This window comes from Pan troglodytes, chromosome 20 (genome assembly GCF_028858775.2).
Source record: "Pan troglodytes isolate AG18354 chromosome 20, NHGRI_mPanTro3-v2.0_pri, whole genome shotgun sequence".
In the NCBI taxonomy this organism is placed as follows: Eukaryota; Metazoa; Chordata; class Mammalia; order Primates; family Hominidae; genus Pan; species Pan troglodytes.
The window spans coordinates 9,436,379-9,461,489 of NC_072418.2; the positions used below are offsets into that span (position 1 = coordinate 9,436,379).

General features: G+C 45.0%; 3 protein-coding genes across 3 annotated transcripts; all 3 read right to left on the reverse strand.

Moving 5' to 3' along the window:
• Positions 1-1,563: 1,563 nt before the first annotated feature.
• On the reverse strand, positions 1,564-2,245 carry LOC129138046 (putative methyl-CpG-binding domain protein 3-like 3). Its single transcript, XM_054673209.2, has one exon. It carries the CDS (start codon positions 2,230-2,232, stop codon positions 1,669-1,671), a length of 564 nt encoding a protein of 187 aa, XP_054529184.1. The 5' UTR covers positions 2,233-2,245; the 3' UTR covers positions 1,564-1,668.
• A 9,206-nt stretch (positions 2,246-11,451) lies between these two features.
• Positions 11,452-13,852, reverse strand: LOC129138044 (putative methyl-CpG-binding domain protein 3-like 3). Its single transcript, XM_054673207.2, has 2 exons — positions 13,723-13,852; positions 11,452-12,081 (listed from the first exon to the last, which is right to left on the reverse strand). The coding sequence occupies exons 1-2, from the start codon at positions 13,765-13,767 to the stop codon at positions 11,500-11,502; spliced, it is 627 nt and encodes a 208-aa protein (XP_054529182.2). The 5' UTR covers positions 13,768-13,852; the 3' UTR covers positions 11,452-11,499.
• Positions 13,853-21,050: 7,198 nt separating this feature from the next.
• LOC129138036 (putative methyl-CpG-binding domain protein 3-like 3) lies at positions 21,051-23,847 on the reverse strand. The gene is made up of 2 exons (XM_054673088.2): positions 23,543-23,847; positions 21,051-21,900 (listed from the first exon to the last, which is right to left on the reverse strand). The coding sequence occupies exons 1-2, from the start codon at positions 23,747-23,749 to the stop codon at positions 21,319-21,321; spliced, it is 789 nt and encodes a 262-aa protein (XP_054529063.2). The 5' UTR covers positions 23,750-23,847; the 3' UTR covers positions 21,051-21,318.
• Between the last annotated feature and the right edge of the window lie 1,264 nt (positions 23,848-25,111).

The following is a 25,111-nucleotide window of genomic DNA, read 5'->3' on the forward strand; positions in this document are numbered from 1 at the left end:
AGGAGAATGGCGTGAACCCAGGAGACAGAACTTGCAGTGAGCTGAGATCGCGCCACTGCACTCCAGCCTGGGCGACAGAGTGAGACTCCGTCTCAAATTAAAAAAAAAAAAAAAAAAAGACACAATTAGCTTACAGATTTAATCATGTAGGGCAATTTCAAGGTACTGATGTCTCCCTCAGCACCTCAGCAAACTCCATTATACGGATGCAAATGATCCTGCCTGGGATCCAGACACCAGTCCTTTTAAATTTTACTGTGAAATTCAAATGAGCTGCAAAATCTGAGACCCCCTGAAATGACAGAAATGTCCTCTTCTTGACTTAGAAACGAAGGACTTAGAGTTCTTTTTTTTTTTTTTTTTTTTTTTTTTTTTTTTTTTGAGTTAGAATCTGGCTCTGTCATCCAGGCTGGAGTGCAGTGGTGTGATCTCAGCTCACTGCAAATTCAGCCTCCCGGATTCAAGCAATTCTCCTGCCTCAGCCTCTCGAGTCACTGTTATTACAGGTGCCCACCACCAAGCCTAGCTAACTTTTGTATTTTTTTTTTTTTCGAAACAGAGTCTTGCTCTGTAGTGCAGGCTGGAGTGCACTGGTGCGATCTCGGCTCACTGCAACCTCTGCCCGCCCGGGTTCAAGCAATTATCCTGCCTCAGCCTCCTGAGTAGCTGGGATTACAGGCACCCGCCACCACGCCCAGCGAATTTTTGTATTTTTAGTAGAGATGAGGTTTCACCATGTTGGCCAGGCTGGTCTTAAACTCCTGACCTCAAGTGATCCAACCACCACGGCCTCCTAAAGTGCTAGGATTACAGGCGTGAGCCACCACACTCGGCCTAATTTTTGTGTTTTTAGTAGAGATGGGGTTTCACCAAGTTGGCCAGGCTGGTCACAAACTCCTGACCTCAAACGATCTGTCCGCCTCGGCCTCCCAAAGTGCTGGGATAACAGGTGTAAACCACCCTGCCCTGGCAGGACTTGGAGTTCTTCAAAATAATAATAACAATAAATTCTGTTTGGGAGGCTGAGGTGGGCAGATCACTTGAGGTCAGGACAAGACCAGCCTGGCCAACATGATGAAACCCTGACTCTACCAAGAATACAAAAATTAGCTGGGCGTGGCTGGGCGCGGTGGCTCATGCCTGTAATCCCAGCACTTTGGGAGGCTGAGGCAGGTGGATCACCTGAGGTCGGGAGTTTGAGACCAGCCTGGCCGACATGGTGATACCTCGTCTCTACTAAAAAAAATACAAACAATAGCCGGATGTGGTGGCAGGCGCCTGTAATCCCAGCTACTTGGAACTTGGAAGGCTGAGGCAGGAGAATTGCTTGAACCTGGGAGGTGGAGGTTGCAGTGAGCCGAGATCACGTCATTGCACTCCAGCCTGGGCAACAGAGCAAGACTCCGTCTCAAAACAAACAAACAAAAAAAAAAAACCAATTAATTAAAATCATGGTAAACAGAAACTGACATGTACAGTGACATGTAAAGGTCTCCTTCCTCATCCCATAAAACCCAATTTCTCACCACAAAACCATCCACTCCTTACACCTGTTGCCTTTCAAATACTTTTATTAAAGAACTGGGGGGGAAGGGAAAAGTGTGACAATTCAGAGTAGGAATGAGGATGGGCATTAAAAGAAAGGGACCGAAAGCCCAGGACTGCGCTTCATCTACATGTCAGCATTTCTGCCCGCCTGGCCAGCCTGTCTGCCTGCAAGGCCTTGGCCAGTCTCTCCCTGGCTTTCTTCACCCTCCTGGCCTGTCTCCGGATATCTGCAGGAGTCACCAATTGGCCAGAGAGGGGCGGTGGGAGCTGACAACCCATTCCTGGGGTTGGCCCCCCTGCCACAGCTGGAAACTGCCCAGGGGTGGGCTCAAGCGGGCTGTGGACACGCTCAGCACCAGCTCTGTCCAGAGATTCACTGGCCGTCCCCGCTGCAAGGATACTTAAGACGCTCTCCAAATGCAGTGGACTTGAACCTTCTCCTTGGCTGCTGCAGGGCTGCAGGGCCTGCAGTCTCCGGTAGGCGCAGAGTTGCTGCGGCTTCTCCAGGTGCTCATCCCCTTTTCTGCGTCTGACCTGGTTGTCAGGATGAGACCTGATCCTCGTCACCGACCTCTGGAAGATGCAGCTGGTGAGTCTCATGGGGAGAGCAGACCTCGCAGCTCGTCTCCGATGGGCCTTGGCCATGTGGATTTCTCGTTTCTTCTGTAAAGCCCAGGGCATCATGTTTCTTTTGAGCTTCCCCTTTCAAAAGAAAAGAAAATGTGAAATTTCAACCAAATGGAGACAGGAGAAGATCAGCTGTGGGGGGCTTCTCTCAGCTCAGTGGAATCTTCCCACCAGCCTCTCTTTCTGGGGAAATGTGTCTCAAATGGCAGTGTACATCCTCAGGGTTTGCTGAAGTCAGATATGTGGACCTGAACCCAAGTAAGTCTGGGGTGGACCCTAGAGTCTGCATTTCTCCGTGTGACCCTGATGCTGCTGGCAGGAGCTCCAGGTATTGACACTGGGTCCTGGGACCTCATCGGGCTGATGTGAGTCCAGGACTAAATGCTCAAGGTCATGACCCAGGGTCAGTTCCAGACCTTGTCCCTCCTCATCCTCCTCAGAGGACACCCCTCTCTTCTCTTCCCTGCCACTGTCAGCTACACAGATGCTGGTGCCTCCTAACCCATCCCCAACAGGACACCGGGATCCCAGACTTCCCTGTTCACCAAGACCTCACGCTTCTCTGTATCTCTTTCTGCTGTGCTTCAGGACACAACATCATTTTCATAGCTCCTTGACTCTCTGGTTTCCAAAGAAATCGTGCACTCGCCACCTTAAATACTCACTGCCACACCCAGATCCCACCTTCACCTGAACACCTCCTGCTCATGAAGAAAAACCTCAGAAACACCATGTTTGCCTTCTGTTTCTAAGAAGCTCAATTAACTAGAGTTCTACCATGAGAGAATCTTTTGATGACATACTGAGAAAGATGATCAAGCGCCTCCTAAGATTTGACGTCCTTTCTTGCTCTAACTCAATTGGAAGACTCTAGTCTCATAAAGCTGTTTCCCCCACAAACCTCATCAGTGCACTTTCCATTTTAAAGCCTTCGTTTCTGTCCTTCTCATTTCATTTTTTGTTGTCCTGGCATAAAGATTAATACTACCCCTTACAGTACCCCTGGCATAAAGATTAATACTGACCCAAGATGTTCCCCTTTGGAGGGAAAATTATTTAGTCCCCTTAGTTACAGGGCACTTATGATGTGCCAAGCTGTGCAGGAGAACCCCTGATCCAGAAGTAAACTTCATAAATCACCACTCTGTAGATTTTCATCTTCGTGAGAAGGAAGACATAATAAACTCACTAAAAACAAATTTCTGGTGGAATATCAGATATAAGTAAGTTCCATGATGAAGAAGAAGGGAGTGACAGAGAGGGACGGAAGGAGGAGAAACAGAGAAACAGAAAAGAAATTCACTACAATGAATCGTGACAGTGAGTTTAGGGAATAAGCAACTCATCATGAAATTTTACCAGAGAACTAATTTTTTGTGTTTTTTGTTTTTTTAAAAAAACGGACCAAGCAATTTCTGGTTCAGGAGCTTTCCAGAGAGGGAGACAATTTGAAGACTGCAAGGCCAAATAATACTTCTTCCCTTTCCTAGTGATGTTGGATTTTTAAAAAAAAAATCAAAATTATTATCCCCATACAGTTTCATAGGCAAAAATGAGAATACTATGAACATTATTCAACAAATATTAACACCCGAGGTATAACTTTCCACAACATCCAGTTTTAAGAACAACCCACTGCTAACTGTAAAGCTGTCTTACAGAAAGAAAAAGGACACATATGGACATTCCTGTAATCAATAAAAATCCCGTACTCACCAGAACAGGTGGGCTCGGAAAAGAGGTGAATGCAGGCACTCCCATAGCCGTAGAGTTTCTCTTGCTGACCCCACTCTTGAGATGCAGACAACCCTTGGCTTGCCGGAAAATGCAGTGACTTCTGCATCTGGTTCCCCTTTTTATAGAGAAAGCGAGTGATAATGCAATCAGTGGATAATCCACAGGGAACACCCTGTCTCCGCCCATTGGATTTGAGGCATTTCTAAATCTGTATACAGAAACCAATGTGGTGTTACCTACACAGAGTGTGAGTAGAGAAAGAATTTAATACGTGTGTGTGTGTGTGTGGCGGGGTGGTATTTACAGTTAATATCAGCATTTTAGATATGTTTCCCTTTTTCTCCCAGTTTTCCAAACATCTTTGAATACTTTCTATAGAAATAGGAATGGAATTGTCTATGTACATCAATGTTCACGTAATATTTGATTTAATAACAAAAACTAAAGACCATTTCAATGTTCTTTAAGAAAAGAAAGCCCAAAACTTTTATTCACAATCCTATAGAATATATCACACAGTTGTTGCAAAGAAATTACTACTTTGGCCGGGAGAGGTGGCTTACGCCTATAATCCCAGCACTTTGGGAGACCAAGGCAGGTAGATCACCTGAGGTCAAGAGTTCGAGACCAGCCTGGCCAACATGGTGAAACCCCATTTCTACTAAAAATACAAAACTTACCCTGGTGTGGTGGCATGCACCTGTAATCCCAGCTACTCGGGAGGCTGAGGCAGGAGAATCGCTTGAACCTGGGAGGCAGAGGTTGCGGTGAGCGGAGATCGCACCACTGCAGCTCAGCATGGGCGACAGAGTGAGACTCCATCTCAAAAAAAAAAAAAAAAAAAAAGTTCTATTTTGTGCATTTACATTTCATATAATTACCAGTAAATTTGAAATTGTTTCAATCATCTCATTTTTCCTAGGTTTTGACTTAACTGACTCACATTCCTTTTGCCTTTACTTGACTGACTTTGAATCAAATATGTTTATTATTTTATTGTTATCTCCATGAACTTGCTAGTTACAGCCATACAAATCTGTGTAGTTATGCTAATAATTAAATCCTATACTCTGATACAATTAATTACTTTAACCCCTCCCACAAAATGCGAATACTTTAGAACACTTTTAATTCTCTTTTTAGCTGTTTCTGACTTTTGTATTACCATTCTCATGCATATTATTTCTACACATATGTTACTCTCCAGGAGACATTTCTAGTATTGCTTCATAAAGCAATATGCACTAATATTTACCTACAGATTATCTTGTGCATTCATCTTTATTCCTTTCTGCATTTCTAGCATTCAATCTGGGATTATTTCCCTGTGGACTTGAGAATTCATTCTAGTATTTTTTTTCTAATTCAATGCTGCTAACAACTAATTGTTTTCCTTTACACTTTTATTTAGGCATCTTTATTTGGGGGCAATATTGCTGTGAGGTACGGGTGTCTGGTTTGACACATTTCTTTCAGCATATTAGAAATGGTGCCCCACTGATGTCTATCTCATTTTACCTGTGTTGAGATGTCAGCTGTCAGGCTTTTCCTTGCTTCTTTGGTTTCCACATTCTCTAAACTCTTTCTCGTTGTGGTTGGTTTGTAGGCCACAGTGTAGCTCATTATTGCTTCCTGTGTATTTCCTTTGCCTGGAGGGTGTGGAGTCAATTGCATCTGTGGGTTGATGTCTTTCATTGGTTTGGAAGGTGCATATGTCTCCTTCACTTCTGATATCCATTCTTGTCCAAGTTCTCTCTACTCTTCTTTTAATCACATCCCACTTGTCTCTGAATTTTCCAATGTTGTTCATGCTTTGGTGGGAATATTTGCTCTTGAACCTTGTTCCACTTTGCTAATCTACCTTTTTTCTGGGTTCAGTCTCATTTTAATTTTCCTTCCTTCATTCCTTCCTTCCTTCCTTTCTTTCTTTCTCTTTCTTTATTTCTTTCTTTTCTCTCTTTTCTTTGGAGATGGGGTCTCACTCTGTCACCCAGGCTGGAGAGCAGTGGCGGGATCTCAGCTCACTGCAACCTCTGCCTCCTGGGTTCAATGATTCTCCTGCTTCAGCCTCCCAAGTAGCTGGGACTATAGGCACATGCCACCACACCCAGCTTATTTTTGTATTTTTTGTGGAGACGGGGTTTCACCATGTTGGCCAGGGTGGTCTCGAACTACTGACCTCAAGTGATGCACCTGCCTTGGCCTCTCAAAGTGCTAGGATTACAGGCGTGAGCCACCGTGCCTGGCCTAATTTCTTATACTCTTAGTTTCAGTTCTAAGTATACAACACAGTAAATAGCTTTAATTAAAAACTAGGTAGAAGAACAGCTTCACAGTCAATGAGGAGACAATCTTCCTTCTTGATACAATGAAACTCTAAATAGAAAGGAGCAAATTCAAATTTGAACCATATTAAGATACATTAAGAGCAACTAATCATTCAAATACATCAGTAAGACAGAAAGCGTGGAAAACCGGAGTGGGGGAAGAGGTTTTGATTCTGTACCCCCAGGAAAGTACATCAAGCGAGAGTATATATAAAAAAAAATTTTAATATTTAAAAAAAAAGAATAATGTCAAACAAACAGAAAAATAATGAAAACACACTTGAAACTGGGTGAAAAACTTGAATGGACCCTACACAAAAGAATATAAACAAGTGACCGTAAAAAATTATTATTATTATTATTATTATTATCATTAATTTTCAGGTGGAGTCTTGTTCTGTCACCCAGGCTGGAGTGCAGTGGCACGATCTTGGCTCACCGCAACTCTGCCTTCTGGGTTCAAGCGATTCTCCTGCCTCAGCCTCCTGAGTAGGTGGGATTACAGGCTCCCACCACCACGTCCAGCTAATTTTTGTATTTTAAGTAGACACAGGGTTTTACCATGTTGCCCAGGCTGGTCTTGAACGCCTGACCTCAAGTGATCCACCCGCCTTGGCCTCCCAAATTGCTGAGATTACAGGCACGAGCTACCGCGCCCGGCCTAAATGACCGGCAAAATTTGAGCAAATGTTTAACCCTTTTAGCTTCAGGGAAATGCTAAAAAAATAAAAATTACAATAAGATACTATTATATAGATATCAACTTAGCTAAAGGGAAAAACGCAGAAACACCAAGTGCTGACTAGATTATGGAGGGACCAGTCTTTCCTGTAAGGATAGTGGGAGTTTAAATTGGAATAACCACTTTGGAAAACTATATGCAAACATCTATTAAAGCTGTATAGGGCCAGGCATGGTGGTTTATGCCTGTAATCCCAGCATTTTGGGAAGCAGAGGTGGGAGGATCGCTTGAGCTCAGTAGTCTAGAACCAACTTGGACAACATAGGAAGACCTTATCTCTACAAAAAATGAAAAATAAGCATTGTGAGGCATGGCGATGCCTGCCTGTAGTCCCATCTACTTAGGAGGCTGAAGTGAGAGGATCACTTGAGCCCAGGAGATCAAGGCTGTAGTGAGTTGTGATTGAGCTACTGCACTCCAGCCTGGGTGACAGAGCAAGACCCTGTCTCAAAAACAAAAGCTGCAGGCTGGGCACAGTGGCTTACGCCTGTAATCCCAGCACTTCAGGAGGCTGAAGCGCACGGATTACTTGAGGTCAGGAGTTTGAGACCAGCCTGGCCAACATGGTGAAACCTCCTCTCTATTGAAAATACAAAAAAATTAGCCAGGCATGGTGGCGTACGCCTGTAGTCTCAGCTACTTGGGAGGCTGATGCAGGAGAATTGCTTGAAGCCAGAGGTGGAGGTTGCGGTGAGACCAGATTGCGCCACTGCACTCCAGCCTGGGTGAGAGAGAGACTGTCTCAAAAGAACAAACAGGCGGTGGCTCAAGCTTGTAATCCCAGCACTTTGGGAGGCCGAGGCAGGCAGATCACCTGAGATCAGGAATTCAAGACCAGCCAGGCAAACATGGTGAAACACCATCTCCACAAAAATACAAAAATTAGCTAGGCCTGATGGTGGATGCCTGTAATCCCAGCTAGTTGGGAGGCTGAGGCGGGAGAATCGCTTGAACCTGGGAGGCGAGGGTTGCAGTGAGCCGAGATCGCGCCACTACACTCCAGCCTGGGCAACAGATCGATACTCCGTCTCAAACAAACCCCAAAAGCCGTATAAACGTCTACCCTCTTGCACACAGCATTTATCTCAACATTGTACATGCGTGCCCACCAATTTCATGTTCTGAGGGGCACAGAACCTGCAGTCATAATACCTCTTGTCAGAAACCAGCCAATGAACAGCAGGAGAATGAATAAATACTGGGGCATCTGCACCCATCGGATCTTCTCACAGCAATCAGAGCTCACAAATGACAACCGGCACAACCTTAAGCCTTGATCTCTCAAAGCTGAGGTTAATCCAAACCCAAGACAGTGCATACCATGTGGTTCCCTACACGTGAAACAAAAACCAGCCAAACTAATCCTAGGTGCTGTTACAACAGAGGGTGCCTTCGTGGGAGGCAGGATGAGGTGGCGGGAAAAGGCACCTGGGGATGAATCCGCTATTCTATTCATTGATTTCAGTGCTGGGCATGAGTGCGTTCAGTTTGTGAAAGTTCATGAAGATGTACGTGTCTGACTTTTTGCACTTTGCTCTATGTAAGTTCTATGCCAATAACAATTGAGGAAAAGAGACTGAGATATAAACTTCCACTTATGGCCAATCTGTAGCAAACTTCCATCCCATAAAAGCAACCTCAGGAATACCGCCTTGTATACTGGGAATTTGCCGAAAGAGTAGATTTCAGCTACTCTTTCTACACACACGTACACAAAGGTAATTACATCAGGAGACAGATATGTTCCTTTGCTTCATTGTAGTAATCATTTCGCTACATATACGTGCATCAAAACATCATGTATGTCTTAAATACATATAATTAAAAACAACACAGGCCGGGCGTAGTGGCTCATGCCTGTAATCCCAGCACTTTGGGAGGCCAAGGCAGGTGGATAACGAGGTCAGGAGATCAAGACCATCCTGGGTAACACGGTGAAACCCTGTCTCTACTAAAAATACAAAAAATAGCGGGTATGGTGGTGGGCACCTGTAGTCCCAGCTACTTTGGAGGCGGAGGCAGGAGAATGGCATGAACCTGGGAGGTGGAGCTTGCAGTGAGCTGAGATAGCGCCCCTGCACTCCAGCCTGAGTGACAGAGCGAGACTCTGTCTCAAAACAAAACAATACAAAACAAAAAAACAAAAAAAACCCCACACACCTGGGTGCAGTGGCTCGCGCCTCTAATCGCAGCACTTTGACAGGCCGTGAAAGGTGAATTGGTTGAGGCCAGGAGTTCGAGGCCAGCCTGGCCAACATGATGAAACCCTGTTTCTACTAAAAATGCAAAAATTAGCCAGGCATGGTGGTGGGCACCTGTAATCTCAGCTACTTGGGAGGCTGAGGTACATGAATCCCTTGAACCTGGGAGGTGGAGGTTGCAGTGATCTGAGATCACGCCACTGCACTCCAGCCGCGGCGAGAGTGAGAATTTGTCTCAAAACAAACAAACACCCAACACCTGATAGATAAACAGATAAAAAAATACAATTTCTGCAGCCTTGGTCTCTGCAGTGACTACTCAGTTTTTTCTTATGATTTTTCACAATCTTTTCCTTGCGTAAATCCTCCTGGTTTGATTTTTGGGGATGCAGAGAAATACTGGCTATTTTGCCAATTTGGACCTGGGACTAGGAAGTTTAAGACACAATTAGGGCCGGGTGCGGTGGCTCACGCCTGTAATCCCAGCACTTTGGGAGGCCAAAGCAGGAGGATCATGAGGTCAGGAGCTGAGACCGTCCTGGCTCACACTGTGAAACCCCGTCTCTACTAAAAAATACAAAAAAAATTAGCTGGGCGTGATGGTGGGGGCCTGTAGTTCCAGCTACTCAGGAGGCTGAGGCAGGAGAATGGCGTGAACCCAGGAGACAGAACTTGCAGTGAGCTGAGATCGCGCCACTGCACTCCAGCCTGGGCGACAGAGTGAGACTCCGTCTCAAATTAAAAAAAAAAAAAAAAAAAAGACACAATTAGCTTACAGATTTAATCATGTAGGGCAATTTCAAGGTACTGATGTCTCCCTCAGCACCTCAGCAAACTCCATTATACGGATGCAAATGATCCTGCCTGGGATCCAGACACCAGTCCTTTTAAATTTTACTGTGAAATTCAAATGAGCTGCAAAATCTGAGACCCCCTGAAATGACAGAAATGTCCTCTTCTTGACTTAGAAATGAAGGACTTAGAGTTCTTTTTTTTTTTTTTTTTTTTTTTTTTTTTTTTTTTTTTGAGGTAGAATCTGGCTCTGTCACCCAGGCTGGAGTGCAGTGGTGTGATCTCAGCTCACTGCAAATTCCGCCTCCCGGATTCAAGCAATTCTCCTGCCTCAGCCTCTCGAGTCACTGTTATTACAGGTGCACACCACCAAGCCTAGCTAACTTTTGTATTTTTTTTTTTTTTTTCGAAACAGAGTCTTGCTCTGTCGTGCAGGCTGGAGTGCACTGGTACGATCTCGGCTCACTGCAACCTCTGCCTCCCCGGGTTCAAGCAATTATGCTGCCTCAGCCTCCTGAGTAGCTGGGATTACAGGCACCCGCCACCACGCCCAGCGAATTTTTGTATTTTTAGTAGAGATGAGGTTTCACCATGTTGGCCAGGCTGGTCTTAAACTCCTGACCTCAAGTGATCCAACCACCACGGCCTCCTAAAGTGCTAGGATTACAGGCGTGAGCCACCACACCCGGCCTAATTTTTGTGTTTTTAGTAGAGATGGGGTTTCACCAAGTTGGCCAGGCTGGTCACAAACTCCTGACCTCAAACGATCTGTCCGCCTCGGCCTCCCAAAGTGCTGGGATAACAGGTGTAAACCACCCTGCCCTGGCAGGACTTGGAGTTCTTCAAAATAATAATAACAATAAATTCTGTTTGGGAGGCTGAGGTGGGCAGATCACTTGAGGTCAGGACAAGACCAGCCTGGCCAACATGATGAAACCCTGACTCTACCAAGAATACAAAAATTAGCTGGGCGTGGCTGGGCGCGGTGGCTCATGCCTGTAATCCCAGCACTTTGGGAGGCTGAGGCAGGTGGATCACCTGAGGTCGGGAGTTTGAGACCAGCCTGGCCGACATGGTGATACCTCGTCTCTACTAAAAAAATATACAAACAATAGCCGGATGTGGTGGCAGGCGCCTGTAATCCCAGCTACTTGGAACTTGGAAGGCTGAGGCAGGAGAATTGCTTGAACCTGGGAGGTGGAGGTTGCAGTGAGCCGAGATCATGTCATTGCACTCCAGCCTGGGCAACAGAGCAAGACTCCGTCTCAAAACAAACAAACAAACAAAAAAAACCAATTAATTAAAATCATGGTAAACAGAAACTGAGATGTACAGTGACATGTAAAGGTCTCCTTCCTCATCCCATAAAACCCAATTTCTCACCACAAAACCATCCACTCCTTACACCTGTTGCCTTTCAAATACTTTTATTAAAGAACTGGGGGGGAAGGGAAAACTGTGACAATTCAGAGTAGGAATGAGGATGGGCATTAAAAGAAAGGGACCGAAAGCCCAGGACTGCGCTTCATCTACATGTCAGCATTTCTGCCCGCCTGGCCAGCCTGTCTGCCTGCAAGGCCTTGGCCAGTCTCTCCCTGGCTTTCTTCACCCTCCTGGCCTGTCTCCGGATATCTGCAGGAGTCACCAATTGGCCAGAGAGGGGCGGTGGGAGCTGACAACCCATTCCTGGGGTTGGCCCCCCTGCCACAGCTGGAAACTGCCCAGGGGTGGGCTCAAGCGGGCTGTGGACACGCTCAGCACCAGCTCTGTCCAGAGATTCACTGGCCGTCCCCGCTGCAAGGATACTTAAGACGCTCTCCAAATGCAGTGGACTTGAACCTTCTCCTTGGCTGCTGCAGGGCTGCAGGGCCTGCAGTCTCCGGTAGGCGCAGAGTTGCTGCGGCTTCTCCAGGTGCTCATCCCCTTTTCTGCGTCTGACCTGGTTGTCAGGATGAGACCTGATCCTCGTCACCGGCCTCTGGAAGATGCAGCTGGTGAGTCTCATGGGGAGAGCAGACCTCGCAGCTCGTCTCCGATGGGCCTTGGCCATGTGGATTTCTCGTTTCTTCTGTAAAGCCCAGGGCATCATGTTTCTTTTGAGCTTCCCCTTTCAAAAGAAAAGAAAATGTGAAATTTCAACCAAATGGAGACAGGAGAAGATCAGCTGTGGGGGGCTTCTCTCAGCTCAGTGGAATCTTCCCACCAGCCTCTCTTTCTGGGGAAATGTGTCTCAAATGGCAGTGTACATCCTCAGGGTTTGCTGAAGTCAGATATGTGGACCTGAACCCAAGTAAGTCTGGGGTGGACCCTAGAGTCTGCATTTCTCCGTGTGACCCTGATGCTGCTGGCAGGAGCTCCAGGTATTGACACTGGGTCCTGGGACCTCATCGGGCTGATGTGAGTCCAGGACTAAATGCTCAAGGTCATGACCCAGGGTCAGTTCCAGACCTTGTCCCTCCTCATCCTCCTCAGAGGACACCCCTCTCTTCTCTTCCCTGCCACTGTCAGCTACACAGATGCTGGTGCCTCCTAACCCATCCCCAACAGGACACCGGGATCCCAGACTTCCCTGTTCACCAAGACCTCACGCTTCTCTGTATCTCTTTCTGCTGTGCTTCAGGACACAACATCATTTTCATAGCTCCTTGACTCTCTGGTTTCCAAAGAAATCGTGCACTCGCCACCTTAAATACTCACTGCCACACCCAGATCCCACCTTCACCTGAACACCTCCTGCTCATGAAGAAAAACCTCAGAAACACCATGTTTGCCTTCTGTTTCTAAGAAGCTCAATTAACTAGAGTTCTACCATGAGAGAATCTTTTGATGACATACTGAGAAAGATGATCAAGCGCCTCCTAAGATTTGACGTCCTTTCTTGCTCTAACTCAATTGGAAGACTCTAGTCTCATAAAGCTGTTTCCCCCACAAACCTCATCAGTGCACTTTCCATTTTAAAGCCTTCGTTTCTGTCCTTCTCATTTCATTTTTTGTTGTCCTGGCATAAAGATTAATACTACCCCTTACAGTACCCCTGGCATAAAGATTAATACTGACCCAAGATGTTCCCCTTTGGAGGGAAAATTATTTAGTCCCCTTAGTTACAGGGCACTTATGATGTGCCAAGCTGTGCAGGAGAACCCCTGATCCAGAAGTAAACTTCATAAATCACCACTCTGTAGATTTTCATCTTGGTGAGAAGGAAGACATAATAAACTCACTAAAAACAAATTTCTGGTGGAATATCAGATATAAGTAAGTTCCATGATGAAGAAGAAGGGAGTGACAGAGAGGGACGGAAGGAGGAGAAACAGAGAAACAGAAAAGAAATTCACTACAATGAATCGTGACAGTGAGTTTAGGGAATAAGCAACTCATCATGAAATTTTACCAGAGAACTAATTTTTTGTGTTTTTTGTTTTTTTAAAAAAACGGACCAAGCAATTTCTGGTTCAGGAGCTTTCCAGAGAGGGAGACAATTTGAAGACTGCAAGGCCAAATAATACTTCTTCCCTTTCCTAGTGATGTTGGATTTTTTAAAAAAAAATCAAAATTATTATCCCCATACAGTTTCATAGGCAAAAATGAGAATACTATGAACATTATTCAACAAATATTAACACCCGAGGTATAACTTTCCACAACATCCAGTTTTAAGAACAACCCACTGCTAACTGTAAAGCTGTCTTACAGAAAGAAAAAGGACACATATGGACATTCCTGTAATCAATAAAAATCCCGTACTCACCAGAACAGGTGGGCTCGGAAAAGAGGTGAACGCAGGCACTCCCATAGCCGTAGAGTTTCTCTTGCTGACCCCACTCTTGAGATGCAGACAACCCTTGGCTTGCCGGAAAATGCAGTGACTTCTGCATCTGGTTCCCCTTTTTATAGAGAAAGCGAGTGATAATGCAATCAGTGGATAATCCACAGGGAACACCCTGTCTCCGCCCATTGGATTTGAGGCATTTCTAAATCTATATACAGAAACCAATGTGGTGTTACCTACACAGAGTGTGAGTAGAGAAAGAATTTAATACGTGTGTGTGTCTGTGTGGCGGGGTGGTATTTACAGTTAATATCAGCATTTTAGATATGTTTCCCTTTTTCTCCCAGTTTTCCAAACATCTTTGAATACTTTCTATAGAAATAGGAATGGAATTGTCTATGTACATCAATGTTCACGTAATATTTGATTTAATAACAAAAACTAAAGACCATTTCAATGTTCTTTAAGAAAAGAAAGCCCAAAACTTTTATTCAGAATCCTATAGAATATATCACACAGTTGTTGCAAAGAAATTACTACTTTGGCCGGGAGAGGTGGCTTACGCCTATAATCCCAGCACTTTGGGAGACCAAGGCAGGTAGATCACCTGAGGTCAAGAGTTCGAGACCAGCCTGGCCAACATGGTGAAACCCCATTTCTACTAAAAATACAAAACTTACCCTGGTGTGGTGGCATGCACCTGTAATCCCAGCTACTCGGGAGGCTGAGGCAGGAGAATCGCTTGAACCTGGGAGGCAGAGGTTGCGGTGAGCCGAGATCGCACCACTGCAGCTCAGCATGGGTGACAGAGTGAGACTCCATCTCAAAAAAAAAAAAAAAAAAAAAGTTCTATTTTGTGCATTTACATTTCATATAATTACCAGTAAATTTGAAATTGTTTCAATCATCTCATTTTTCCTAGGTTTTGACTTAACTGACTCACATTCCTTTTGCCTTTACTTGACTGACTTTGAATCAAATATGTTTATTATTTTATTGTTATCTCCATGAACTTGCTAGTTACAGCCATACAAATCTGTGTAGTTATGCTAATAATTAAATCCTATACTCTGATACAATTAATTACTTTAACCCCTCCCACAAAATGCGAATACTTTAGAACACTTTTAATTCTCTTTTTAGCTGTTTCTGACTTTTGTATTACCATTCTCATGCATATTATTTCTACACATATGTTACTCTCCAGGAGACATTTCTAGTATTGCTTCATAAAGCAATATGCACTAATATTTACCTACAGATTATCTTGTGCATTCATCTTTATTCCTTTCTGCATTTCTAGCATTCAATCTGGGATTATTTCCCTGTGGACTTGAGAATTCATTCTAGTATATTTTTTCTAATTCAATGCTGCTAACAACTAATTGTTTTCCTTTACACTTTTATTTAGGCATCTTTATTTGGGGGCAATATTGCTGTGAGGTACGGGTGTCTGGTTTGACAAATTTCTTTCAGCATATTAGAAATGGTGCCCCACTGATGTCTATCTCATTTTACCTGTGTTGAGATGTCAGCTGTCAGGCTTTTCCTTGCTTCTTTGGTTTCCACATTCTCTAAACTCTTTCTCGTTGTGGTTGGTTTGTAGGCCACAGTGTAGCTCATTATTGCTTCCTGTGTATTTCCTTTGCCTGGAGGGTGTGGAGTCAATTGCATCTGTGGGTTGATGTCTTTCATTGGTTTGGAAGGTGCATATGTCTCCTTCACTTCTGATATCCATTCTTGTCCAAGTTCTCTCTACTCTTCTTTTAATCACATCCCACTTGTCTCTGAATTTTCCAATGTTGTTCGTGCTTTGGTGGGAATATTTGCTCTTGAACCTTGTTCCACTTTGCTAATCTACCTTTTTTCTGGGTTCAGTCTCATTTTAATTTTCCTTCCTTCATTCCTTCCTTCCTTCCTTTCTTTCTTTCTCTTTCTTCATTTCTTTCTTTTCTCTCTTTTCTTTGGAGATGGGGTCTCACTCTGTCACCCAGGCTGGAGAGCAGTGGCGGGATCTCAGCTCACTGCAACCTCTGCCTCCCGGGTTCAATGATTCTCCTGCTTCAGCCTCCCAAGTAGCTGGGACTATAGGCACATGCCACCACACCCAGCTTATTTTTGTATTTTTTGTGGAGACGGGGTTTCACCATGTTGGCCAGGGTGGTCTCGAACTACTGACCTCAAGTGATGCACCTGCCTTGGCCTCTCAAAGTGCTAGGATTACAGGCGTGAGCCACCGTGCCTGGCCTAATTTCTTATACTCTTAGTTTCAGTTCTAAGTATAAAACACAGTAAATAGCTTTAATTAAAAACTAGGTAGAAGAACAGCTTCACAGTCAATGAGGAGACAATCTTCCTTCTTGATACAATGAAACTCTAAATAGAAAGGAGCAAATTCAAATTTGAACCATATTAAGATACATTAAGAGCAACTAATCATTCAAATACATCAGTAAGACAGAAAGCGTGGAAAACCGGAGTGGGGGAAGAGGTTTTGATTCTGTACCCCCAGGAAAGTACATCAAGCGAGAGTATATATAAAAAAAAATTTTAATATTAAAAAAAAAGAATAATGTCAAACAAACAGAAAAATAATGAAAACACACTTGAAACTGGGTGAAAAACTTGAATGGACCCTACACAAAAGAATATAAACAAGTGACCGTAAAAAATTATTATTATTATTATTATTATTATCATTAATTTTCAGGTGGAGTCTTGTTCTGTCACCCAGGCTGGAGTGCAGTGGCACGATCTTGGCTCACCGCAACTCTGCCTTCTGGGTTCAAGCGATTCTCCTGCCTCAGCCTCCTGAGTAGGTGGGATTACAGGCTCCCACCACCACGTCCAGCTAATTTTTGTATTTTAAGTAGACACAGGGTTTTACCATGTTGCCCAGGCTGGTCTTGAACGCCTGACCTCAAGTGATCCACCCGCCTTGGCCTCCCAAATTGCTGAGATTACAGGCACGAGCTACCGCGCCCGGCCTAAATGACCAGCAAAATTTGAGCAAATGTTTAACCCTTTTAGCTTCAGGGAAATGCTAAAAAAATAAAAATTACAATAAGATACTATTATATAGATATCAACTTAGCTAAAGGGAAAAACGCAGAAACACCAAGTGCTGACTAGATTATGGAGGGACCAGTCTTTCCTGTAAGGATAGTGGGAGTTTAAATTGGAATAACCACTTTGGAAAACTATATGCAAACATCTATTAAAGCTGTATAGGGCCAGGCATGGTGGTTTATGCCTGTAATCCCAGCATTTTGGGAAGCAGAGGTGGGAGGATCGCTTGAGCTCAGTAGTCTAGAACCAACTTGGACAACATAGGAAGACCTTATCTCTACAAAAAATGAAAAATAAGCATTGTGAGGCATGGCGATGCCTGCCTGTAGTCCCATCTACTTAGGAGGCTGAAGTGGGAGGATCACTTGAGCCCAGGAGATCAAGGCTGTAGTGAGTTGTGATTGAGCTACTGCACTCCAGCCTGGGTGACAGAGCAAGACCCTGTCTCAAAAACAAAAGCTGCAGGCTGGGCACAGTGGCTTACGCCTGTAATCCCAGCACTTCAGGAGGCTGAAGCGCACGGATTACTTGAGGTCAGGAGTTTGAGACCAGCCTGGCCAACATGGTGAAACCTCCTCTCTATTGAAAATACAAAAAAATTAGCCAGGCATGGTGGCGTACGCCTGTAGTCTCAGCTACTTGGGAGGCTGATGCAGGAGAATTGCTTGAAGCCAGAGGTGGAGGTTGCGGTGAGACCAGATTGCGCCACTGCACTCCAGCCTGGGTGAGAGAGAGACTGTCTCAAAAGAACAAACAGGCGGTGGCTCAAGCTTGTAATCCCAGCACTTTGGGAGGCCGAGGCAGGCAGATCACCTGAGATCAGGAATTCAAGACCAGCCAGGCAAACATGGTGAAACACCATCTCCACAAAAATACAAAAATTAGCTAGGCCTGATGGTGGATGCCTGTAATCCCAGCTAGTTGGGAGGCTGAGGCGGGAGAATCGCTTGAACCTGGGAGGCGAGGGTTGCAGTGAGCCGAGATCGCGCCACTACACTCCAGCCTGGGCAACAGATCGATACTCCGTCTCAAACAAACCCCAAAAGCCGTATAAACGTCTACCCTCTTCCCTTGCACACAGCATTTATCTCAACATTGTACATGCGTGCCCACCAATTTCATGTTCTGAGGGGCACAGAACCTGCAGTCATAATAGCTCTTGTCAGAAACCAGCCAATGAACAGCAGGAGAATGAATAAATACTGGGGCATCTGCACCCATCGGATCTTCTCACAGCAATCAGAGCTCACAAATGACAAGCGGCACAACCTTAAGCCTTGATCTCTCAAAGCTGAGGTTAATCGAAACCCAAGACAGTGCATACCATGTGGTTCCCTACACGTGAAACAAAAACCAGCCAAACTAATCCTAGGTGCTGTTACAACAGAGGGTGCCTTCGTGGGAGGCAGGATGAGGTGGCGGGAAAAGGCACCTGGGGATGAATCCGCTATTCTATTCATTGATTTCAGTGCTGGGCATGAGTGCGTTCAGTTTGTGAAAGTTCATGAAGATGTACGTGTCTGACTTTTTGCACTTTGCTCTATGTAAGTTCTATGCCAATAACAATTGAGGAAAAGAGACTGAGATATAAACTTCCACTTATGGCCAATCTGTAGCAAACTTCCATCCCATAAAAGCAACCTCAGGAACACCGCCTTGTATACTGGGAATTTGCCGAAAGAGTAGATTTCAGCTACTCTTTCTACACACACGTACACAAAGGTAATTACATCAGGAGACAGATATGTTCCTTTGCTTCATTGTAGTAATCATTTCGCTACATATACGTGCATCAAAACATCATGTATGTCTTAAATACATACAATTAAAAACAACACAGGCCGGGCGTAGTGGCTCATGCCTGTAATCCCAGCACTTTGGGAGGCCAAGGCAGGTGGATAACGAGGTCAGGAGATCAAGACCATCCTGGGTAACACGGTGAAACCCTGTCTCTACTAAAAATACAAAAAATAGCGGGTATGGTGGTGGGCACCTGTAGTCCCAGCTACTTGGGAGGCGGAGGCAGGAGAATGGCATGAACCTGGGAGGTGGAGCTTGCAGTGAGCTGAGATAGCGCCCCTGCACTCCAGCCTGAGTGACAGAGCGAGACTCTGTCTCAAAACAAAACAATACAAAACAAAAAAACAAAAAAAACCCCACACACCTGGGTGCAGTGGCTCGCGCCTCTAATCGCAGCACTTTGACAGGCCGAGAAAGGTGAATTGGTTGAGGCCAGGAGTTCGAGGCCAGCCTGGCCAACATGATGAAACCCTGTTTCTACTAAAAATGCAAAAATTAGCCAGGCATGGTGGTGGGCACCTGTAATCTCAGCTACTTGGGAGGCTGAGGTACATGAATCCCTTGAACCTGGGAGGTGGAGGTTGCAGTGATCTGAGATCACGCCACTGCACTCCAGCCGCGGCGAGAGTGAGAATTTGTCTCAAAACAAACAAACACCCAACACCTGATAGATAAACAGATAAAAAAATACAATTTCTGCAGCCTTGGTCTCTGCAGTGACTACTCAGTTTTTTCTTATGATTTTTCACAATCTTTTCCTTGCGTAAATCCTCCTGGTTTGATTTTTGGGGATGCAGAGAAATACTGGCTATTTTGCCAATTTGGACCTGGGACTAGGAAGTTTAAGACACAATTAGGGCCGGGTGCGGTGGCTCACGCCTGTAATCCCAGCACTTTGGGAGGCCAAAGCAGGAGGATCATGAGGTCAGGAGCTGAGACCGTCTTGGCTCACACTGTGAAACCCCGTCTCTACTAAAAAATACAAAAAATATTAGCTGGGCGTGATGGTGGGGGCCTGTAGTTCCAGCTACTCGGGAGGCTGAGGCAGGAGAATGGCGTGAACCCAGGAGACAGAACTTGCAGTGAGCTGAGATCGCGCCACTGCACTCCAGCCTGGGCGACAGAGTGAGACTCCGTCTCAAATTAAAAAAAAAAAAAAAAAGACACAATTAGCTTACAGATTTAATCATGTAGGGCAATTTCAAGGTACTGATGTCTCCCTCAGCACCTCAGCAAACTCCATTATACGGATGCAAATGATCCTGCCTGGGATCCAGGCACCAGTCCTTTTAAATTTTACTGTGAAATTCAAATGAGCTGCAAAATCTGAGACCCCCTGAAATGACAGAAATGTCCTCTTCTTGACTTAGAAATGAAGGACTTAGAGTTCTTTTTTTTTTTTTTTTTTTTTTTTTGAGTTAGAATCTGGCTCTGTCACCCAGGCTGGAGTGCAGTGGTGTGATCTCAGCTCACTGCAAATTCCGCCTCCCGGATTCAAGCAATTCTCCTGCCTCAGCCTCTCGAGTCACTGTTATTACAGGTGCCCACCACCAAGCCTAGCTAACTTTTGTATTTTTTTTTTTTTTTTCGAAACAGAGTCTTGCTCTGTCGTGCAGGCTGGAGTGCACTGGTACGATCTCGGCTCACTGCAACCTCTGCCCCCCCGGGTTCAAGCAATTATCCTGCCTCAGCCTCCTGAGTAGCTGGGATTACAGGCACCCGCCACCACGCCCAGCGAATTTTTGTATTTTTAGTAGAGATGAGGTTTCAGCATGTTGGCCAGGCTGGTCTTAAACTCCTGACCTCAAGTGATCCAACCACCACGGCCTCCTAAAGTGCTAGGATTACAGGCGTGAGCCACCACACCCGGCCTAATTTTTGTGTTTTTAGTAGAGATGGGGTTTCACCAAGTTGGCCAGGCTGGTCACAAACTCCTGACCTCAAACGATCTGTCCGCCTCGGCCTCCCAAAGTGCTGGGATAACAGGTGTAAACCACCCTGCCCTGGCAGGACTTGGAGTTCTTCAAAATAATAATAACAATAAATTCTGTTTGGGAGGCTGAGGTGGGCAGATCACTTGAGGTCAGGACAAGACCAGCCTGGCCAACATGATGAAACCCTGACTCTACCAAGAATACAAAAATTAGCTGGGCGTGGCTGGGCGCGGTGGCTCATGCCTGTAATCCCAGCACTTTGGGAGGCTGAGGCAGGTGGATCACCTGAGGTCGGGAGTTTGAGACCAGCCTGGCCGACATGGTGATACCTCGTCTCTACTAAAAAAAATACAAACAATAGCCGGATGTGGTGGCAGGCGCCTGTAATCCCAGCTACTTGGAACTTGGAAGGCTGAGGCAGGAGAATTGCTTGAACCTGAGAGGTGGAGGTTGCAGTGAGCCGAGATCATGTCATTGCACTCCAGCCTGGGCAACAGAGCAAGACTCCGTCTCAAAACAAACAAACAAACAAAAAAAACCCAATTAATTAAAATCATGGTAAACAGAAACTGAGATGTACAGTGACATGTAAAGGTCTCCTTCCTCATCCCATAAAACCCAATTTCTCACCACAAAACCATCCACTCCTTACACCTGTTGCCTTTCAAATACTTTTATTAAAGAACTGGTGGGGAAGGGAAAAGTGTGACAATTCAGAGTAGGAATGAGGATGGGCATTAAAAGAAAGGGACCGAAAGCCCAGGACTGCGCTTCATCTACATGTCAGCATTTCTGCCTGCCTGGCCAGCCTGTCTGCCTGCAAGGCCTTGGCCAGTCTCTCCCTGGCTTTCTTCACCCTCCTGGCCTGTCTCCGGATATCTGCAGGAGTCACCAATTGGCCAGAGAGGGGCGGTGGGAGCTGACAACCCATTCCTGGGGTTGGCCCCCCTGCCACAGCTGGAAACTGCCCAGGGGTGGGCTCAAGCGGGCTGTGGACACGCTCAGCACCAGCTCTGTCCAGAGATTCACTGGCCGTCCCCGCTGCAAGGATACTTAAGACGCTCTCCAAATGCAGTGGACTTGAACCTTCTCCTTGGCTGCTGCAGGGCTGCAGGGCCTGCAGTCTCCGGTAGGCGCAGAGTTGCTGCGGCTTCTCCAGGTGCTCATCCCCTTTTCTGCGTCTGACCTGGTTGTCAGGATGAGACCTGATCCTCGTCACCGGCCTCTGGAAGATGCAGCTGGTGAGTCTCATGGGGAGAGCAGACCTCGCAGCTCGTCTCCGATGGGCCTTGGCCATGTGGATTTCTCGTTTCTTCTGTAAAGCCCAGGGCATCATGTTTCTTTTGAGCTTCCCCTTTCAAAAGAAAAGAAAATGTGAAATTTCAACCAAATGGAGACAGGAGAAGATCAGCTGTGGGGGGCTTCTCTCAGCTCAGTGGAATCTTCCCACCAGCCTCTCTTTCTGGGGAAATGTGTCTCAAATGGCAGTGTACATCCTCAGGGTTTGCTAAAGTCAGATATGTGGACCTGAACCCAAGTAAGTCTGGGGTGGACCCTAGAGTCTGCATTTCTCCGTGTGACCCTGATGCTGCTGGCAGGAGCTCCAGGTATTGACACTGGGTCCTGGGACCTCATCGGGCTGATGCGAGTCCAGGACTAAATGCTCAAGGTCATGACCCAGGGTCAGTTCCAGACCTTGTCCCTCCTCATCCTCCTCAGAGGACACCCCTCTCTTCTCTTCCCTGCCACTGTCAGCTACACAGATGCTGGTGCCTCCTAACCCATCCCCAACAGGACACCGGGATCCCAGACTTCCCTGTTCACCAAGACCTCACGCTTCTCTGTATCTCTTTCTGCTGTGCTTCAGGACACAACATCATTTTCATAGCTCCTTGACTCTCTGGTTTCCAAAGAAATCGTGCACTCGCCACCTTAAATACTCACTGCCACACCCAGATCCCACCTTCACCTGAACACCTCCTGCTCATGAAGAAAAACCTCAGAAACACCATGTTTGCCTTCTGTTTCTAAGAAGCTCAATTAACTAGAGTTCTACCATGAGAGAATCTTTTGATGACATACTGAGAAAGATGATCAAGCGCCTCCTAAGATTTGACGTCCTTTCTTGCTCTAACTCAATTGGAAGACTCTAGTCTCATAAAGCTGTTTCCCCCACAAACCTCATCAGTGCACTTTCCATTTTAAAGCCTTCGTTTCTGTCCTTCTCATTTCATTTTTTGTTGTCCTGGCATAAAGATTAATACTACCCCTTACAGTACCCCTGGCATAAAGATTAATACTGACCCAAGATGTTCCCCTTTGGAGGGAAAATTATTTAGTCCCCTTAGTTACAGGGCACTTATGATGTGCCAAGCTGTGCAGGAGAACCCCTGATCCAGAAGTAAACTTCATAAATCACCACTCTGTTGATTTTCATCTTGGTGAGAAGGAAGACATAATAAACTCACTAAAAACAAATTTCTGGTGGAATATCAGATATAAGTAAGTTCCATGATGAAGAAGAAGGGAGTGACAGAGAGGGACGGAAGGAGGAGAAACAGAGAAACAGAAAAGAAATTCACTACAATGAATCGTGACAGTGAGTTTAGGGAATAAGCAACTCATCATGAAATTTTACCAGAGAACTAATTTTTTTTGTTTTTTGTTTTTTTAAAAAAACGGACCAAGCAATTTCTGGTTCAGGAGCTTTCCAGTGAGGGAGACAATTTGAAGACTGCAAGGCCAAATAATACTTCTTCCCTTTCCTAGTGATGTTGGATTTTTTTAAAAAAAAATCAAAACTATTATCCCTATACAGTTTCATAGGCAAAAATGAGAATACTATGAACATTATTCAACAAATATTAACACCCGAGGTATAACTTTCCACAACATCCAGTTTTAAGAACAACCCACTGCTAACTGTAAAGCTGTCTTACAGAAAGAAAAAGGACACATATGGACATTCCTGTAATCAATAAAAATCCCGTACTCACCAGAACAGGTGGGCTCGGAAAAGAGGTGAACGCAGGCACTCCCATAGCCGTAGAGTTTCTCTTGCTGACCCCACTCTTGAGATGCAGACAACCCTTGGCTTGCCGGAAAATGCAGTGACTTCTGCATCTGGTTCCCCTTTTTATAGAGAAAGCGAGTGATAATGCAATCAGTGGATAATCCACAGGGAACACCCTGTCTCCGCCCATTGGATTTGAGGCATTTCTAAATCTGTATACAGAAACCAATGTGGTGTTACCTACACAGAGTGTGAGTAGAGAAAGAATTTAATACGTGTGTGTGTGTGTGGCGGGGTGGTATTTACAGTTAATATCAGCATTTTAGATATGTTTCCCTTTTTCTCCCAGTTTTCCAAACATCTTTGAATACTTTCTATAGAAATAGGAATGGAATTGTCTATGTACATCAATGTTCACGTAATATTTGATTTAATAACAAAAACTAAAGACCATTTCAATGTTCTTTAAGAAAAGAAAGCCCAAAACTTTTATTCACAATCCTATAGAATATATCACACAGTTGTTGCAAAGAAATTACTACTTTGGCCGGGAGAGGTGGCTTACGCCTATAATCCCAGCACTTTGGGAGACCAAGGCAGGTAGATCACCTGAGGTCAAGAGTTCGAGACCAGCCTGGCCAACATGGTGAAACCCCATTTCTACTAAAAATACAAAACGTACCCTGGTGTGGTGGCATGCACCTGTAATCCCAGCTACTCGGGAGGCTGAGGCAGGAGAATCGCTTGAACCTGGGAGGCAGAGGTTGCGGTGAGCGGAGATCGCACCACTGCAGCTCAGCATGGGCGACAGAGTGAGACTCCATCTCAAAAAAAAAAAAAAAAAGTTCTATTTTGTGCATTTACATTTAATATAATTACCAGTAAATTTGAAATTGTTTCAATCATCTCATTTTTCCTAGGTTTTGACTTAACTGACTCACGTTCCTTTTGCCTTTACTTGACTGACTTTGAATCAAATATGTTTATTATTTTATTGTTATCTCCATGAACTTGCTAGTTACAGCCATACAAATCTGTGTAGTTATGCTAATAATTAAATCCTATACTCTGATACAATTAATTACTTTAACCCCTCCCACAAAATGCGAATACTTTAGAACACTTTTAATTCTCTTTTTAGCTGTTTCTGACTTTTGTATTACCATTCTCATGCATATTATTTCTACACATATGTTACTCTCCAGGAGACATTTCTAGTATTGCTTCATAAAGCAATATGCACTAATATTTACCTACAGATTATCTTGTGCATTCATCTTTATTCCTTTCTGCATTTCTAGCATTCAATCTGGGATTACTTCCCTGTGGACTTGAGAATTCATTGTAGTATTTTTTTTCTAATTCAATGCTGCTGACAACTAATTGTTTTCCTTTACACTTTTATTTAGGCATCTTTATTTGGGGGCAATATTGCTGTGAGGTACGGGTGTCTGGTTTGACAAATTTCTTTCAGCATATTAGAAATGGTGCCCCACTGATGTCTATCTCATTTTACCTGTGTTGAGATGTCAGCTGTCAGGCTTTTCCTTGC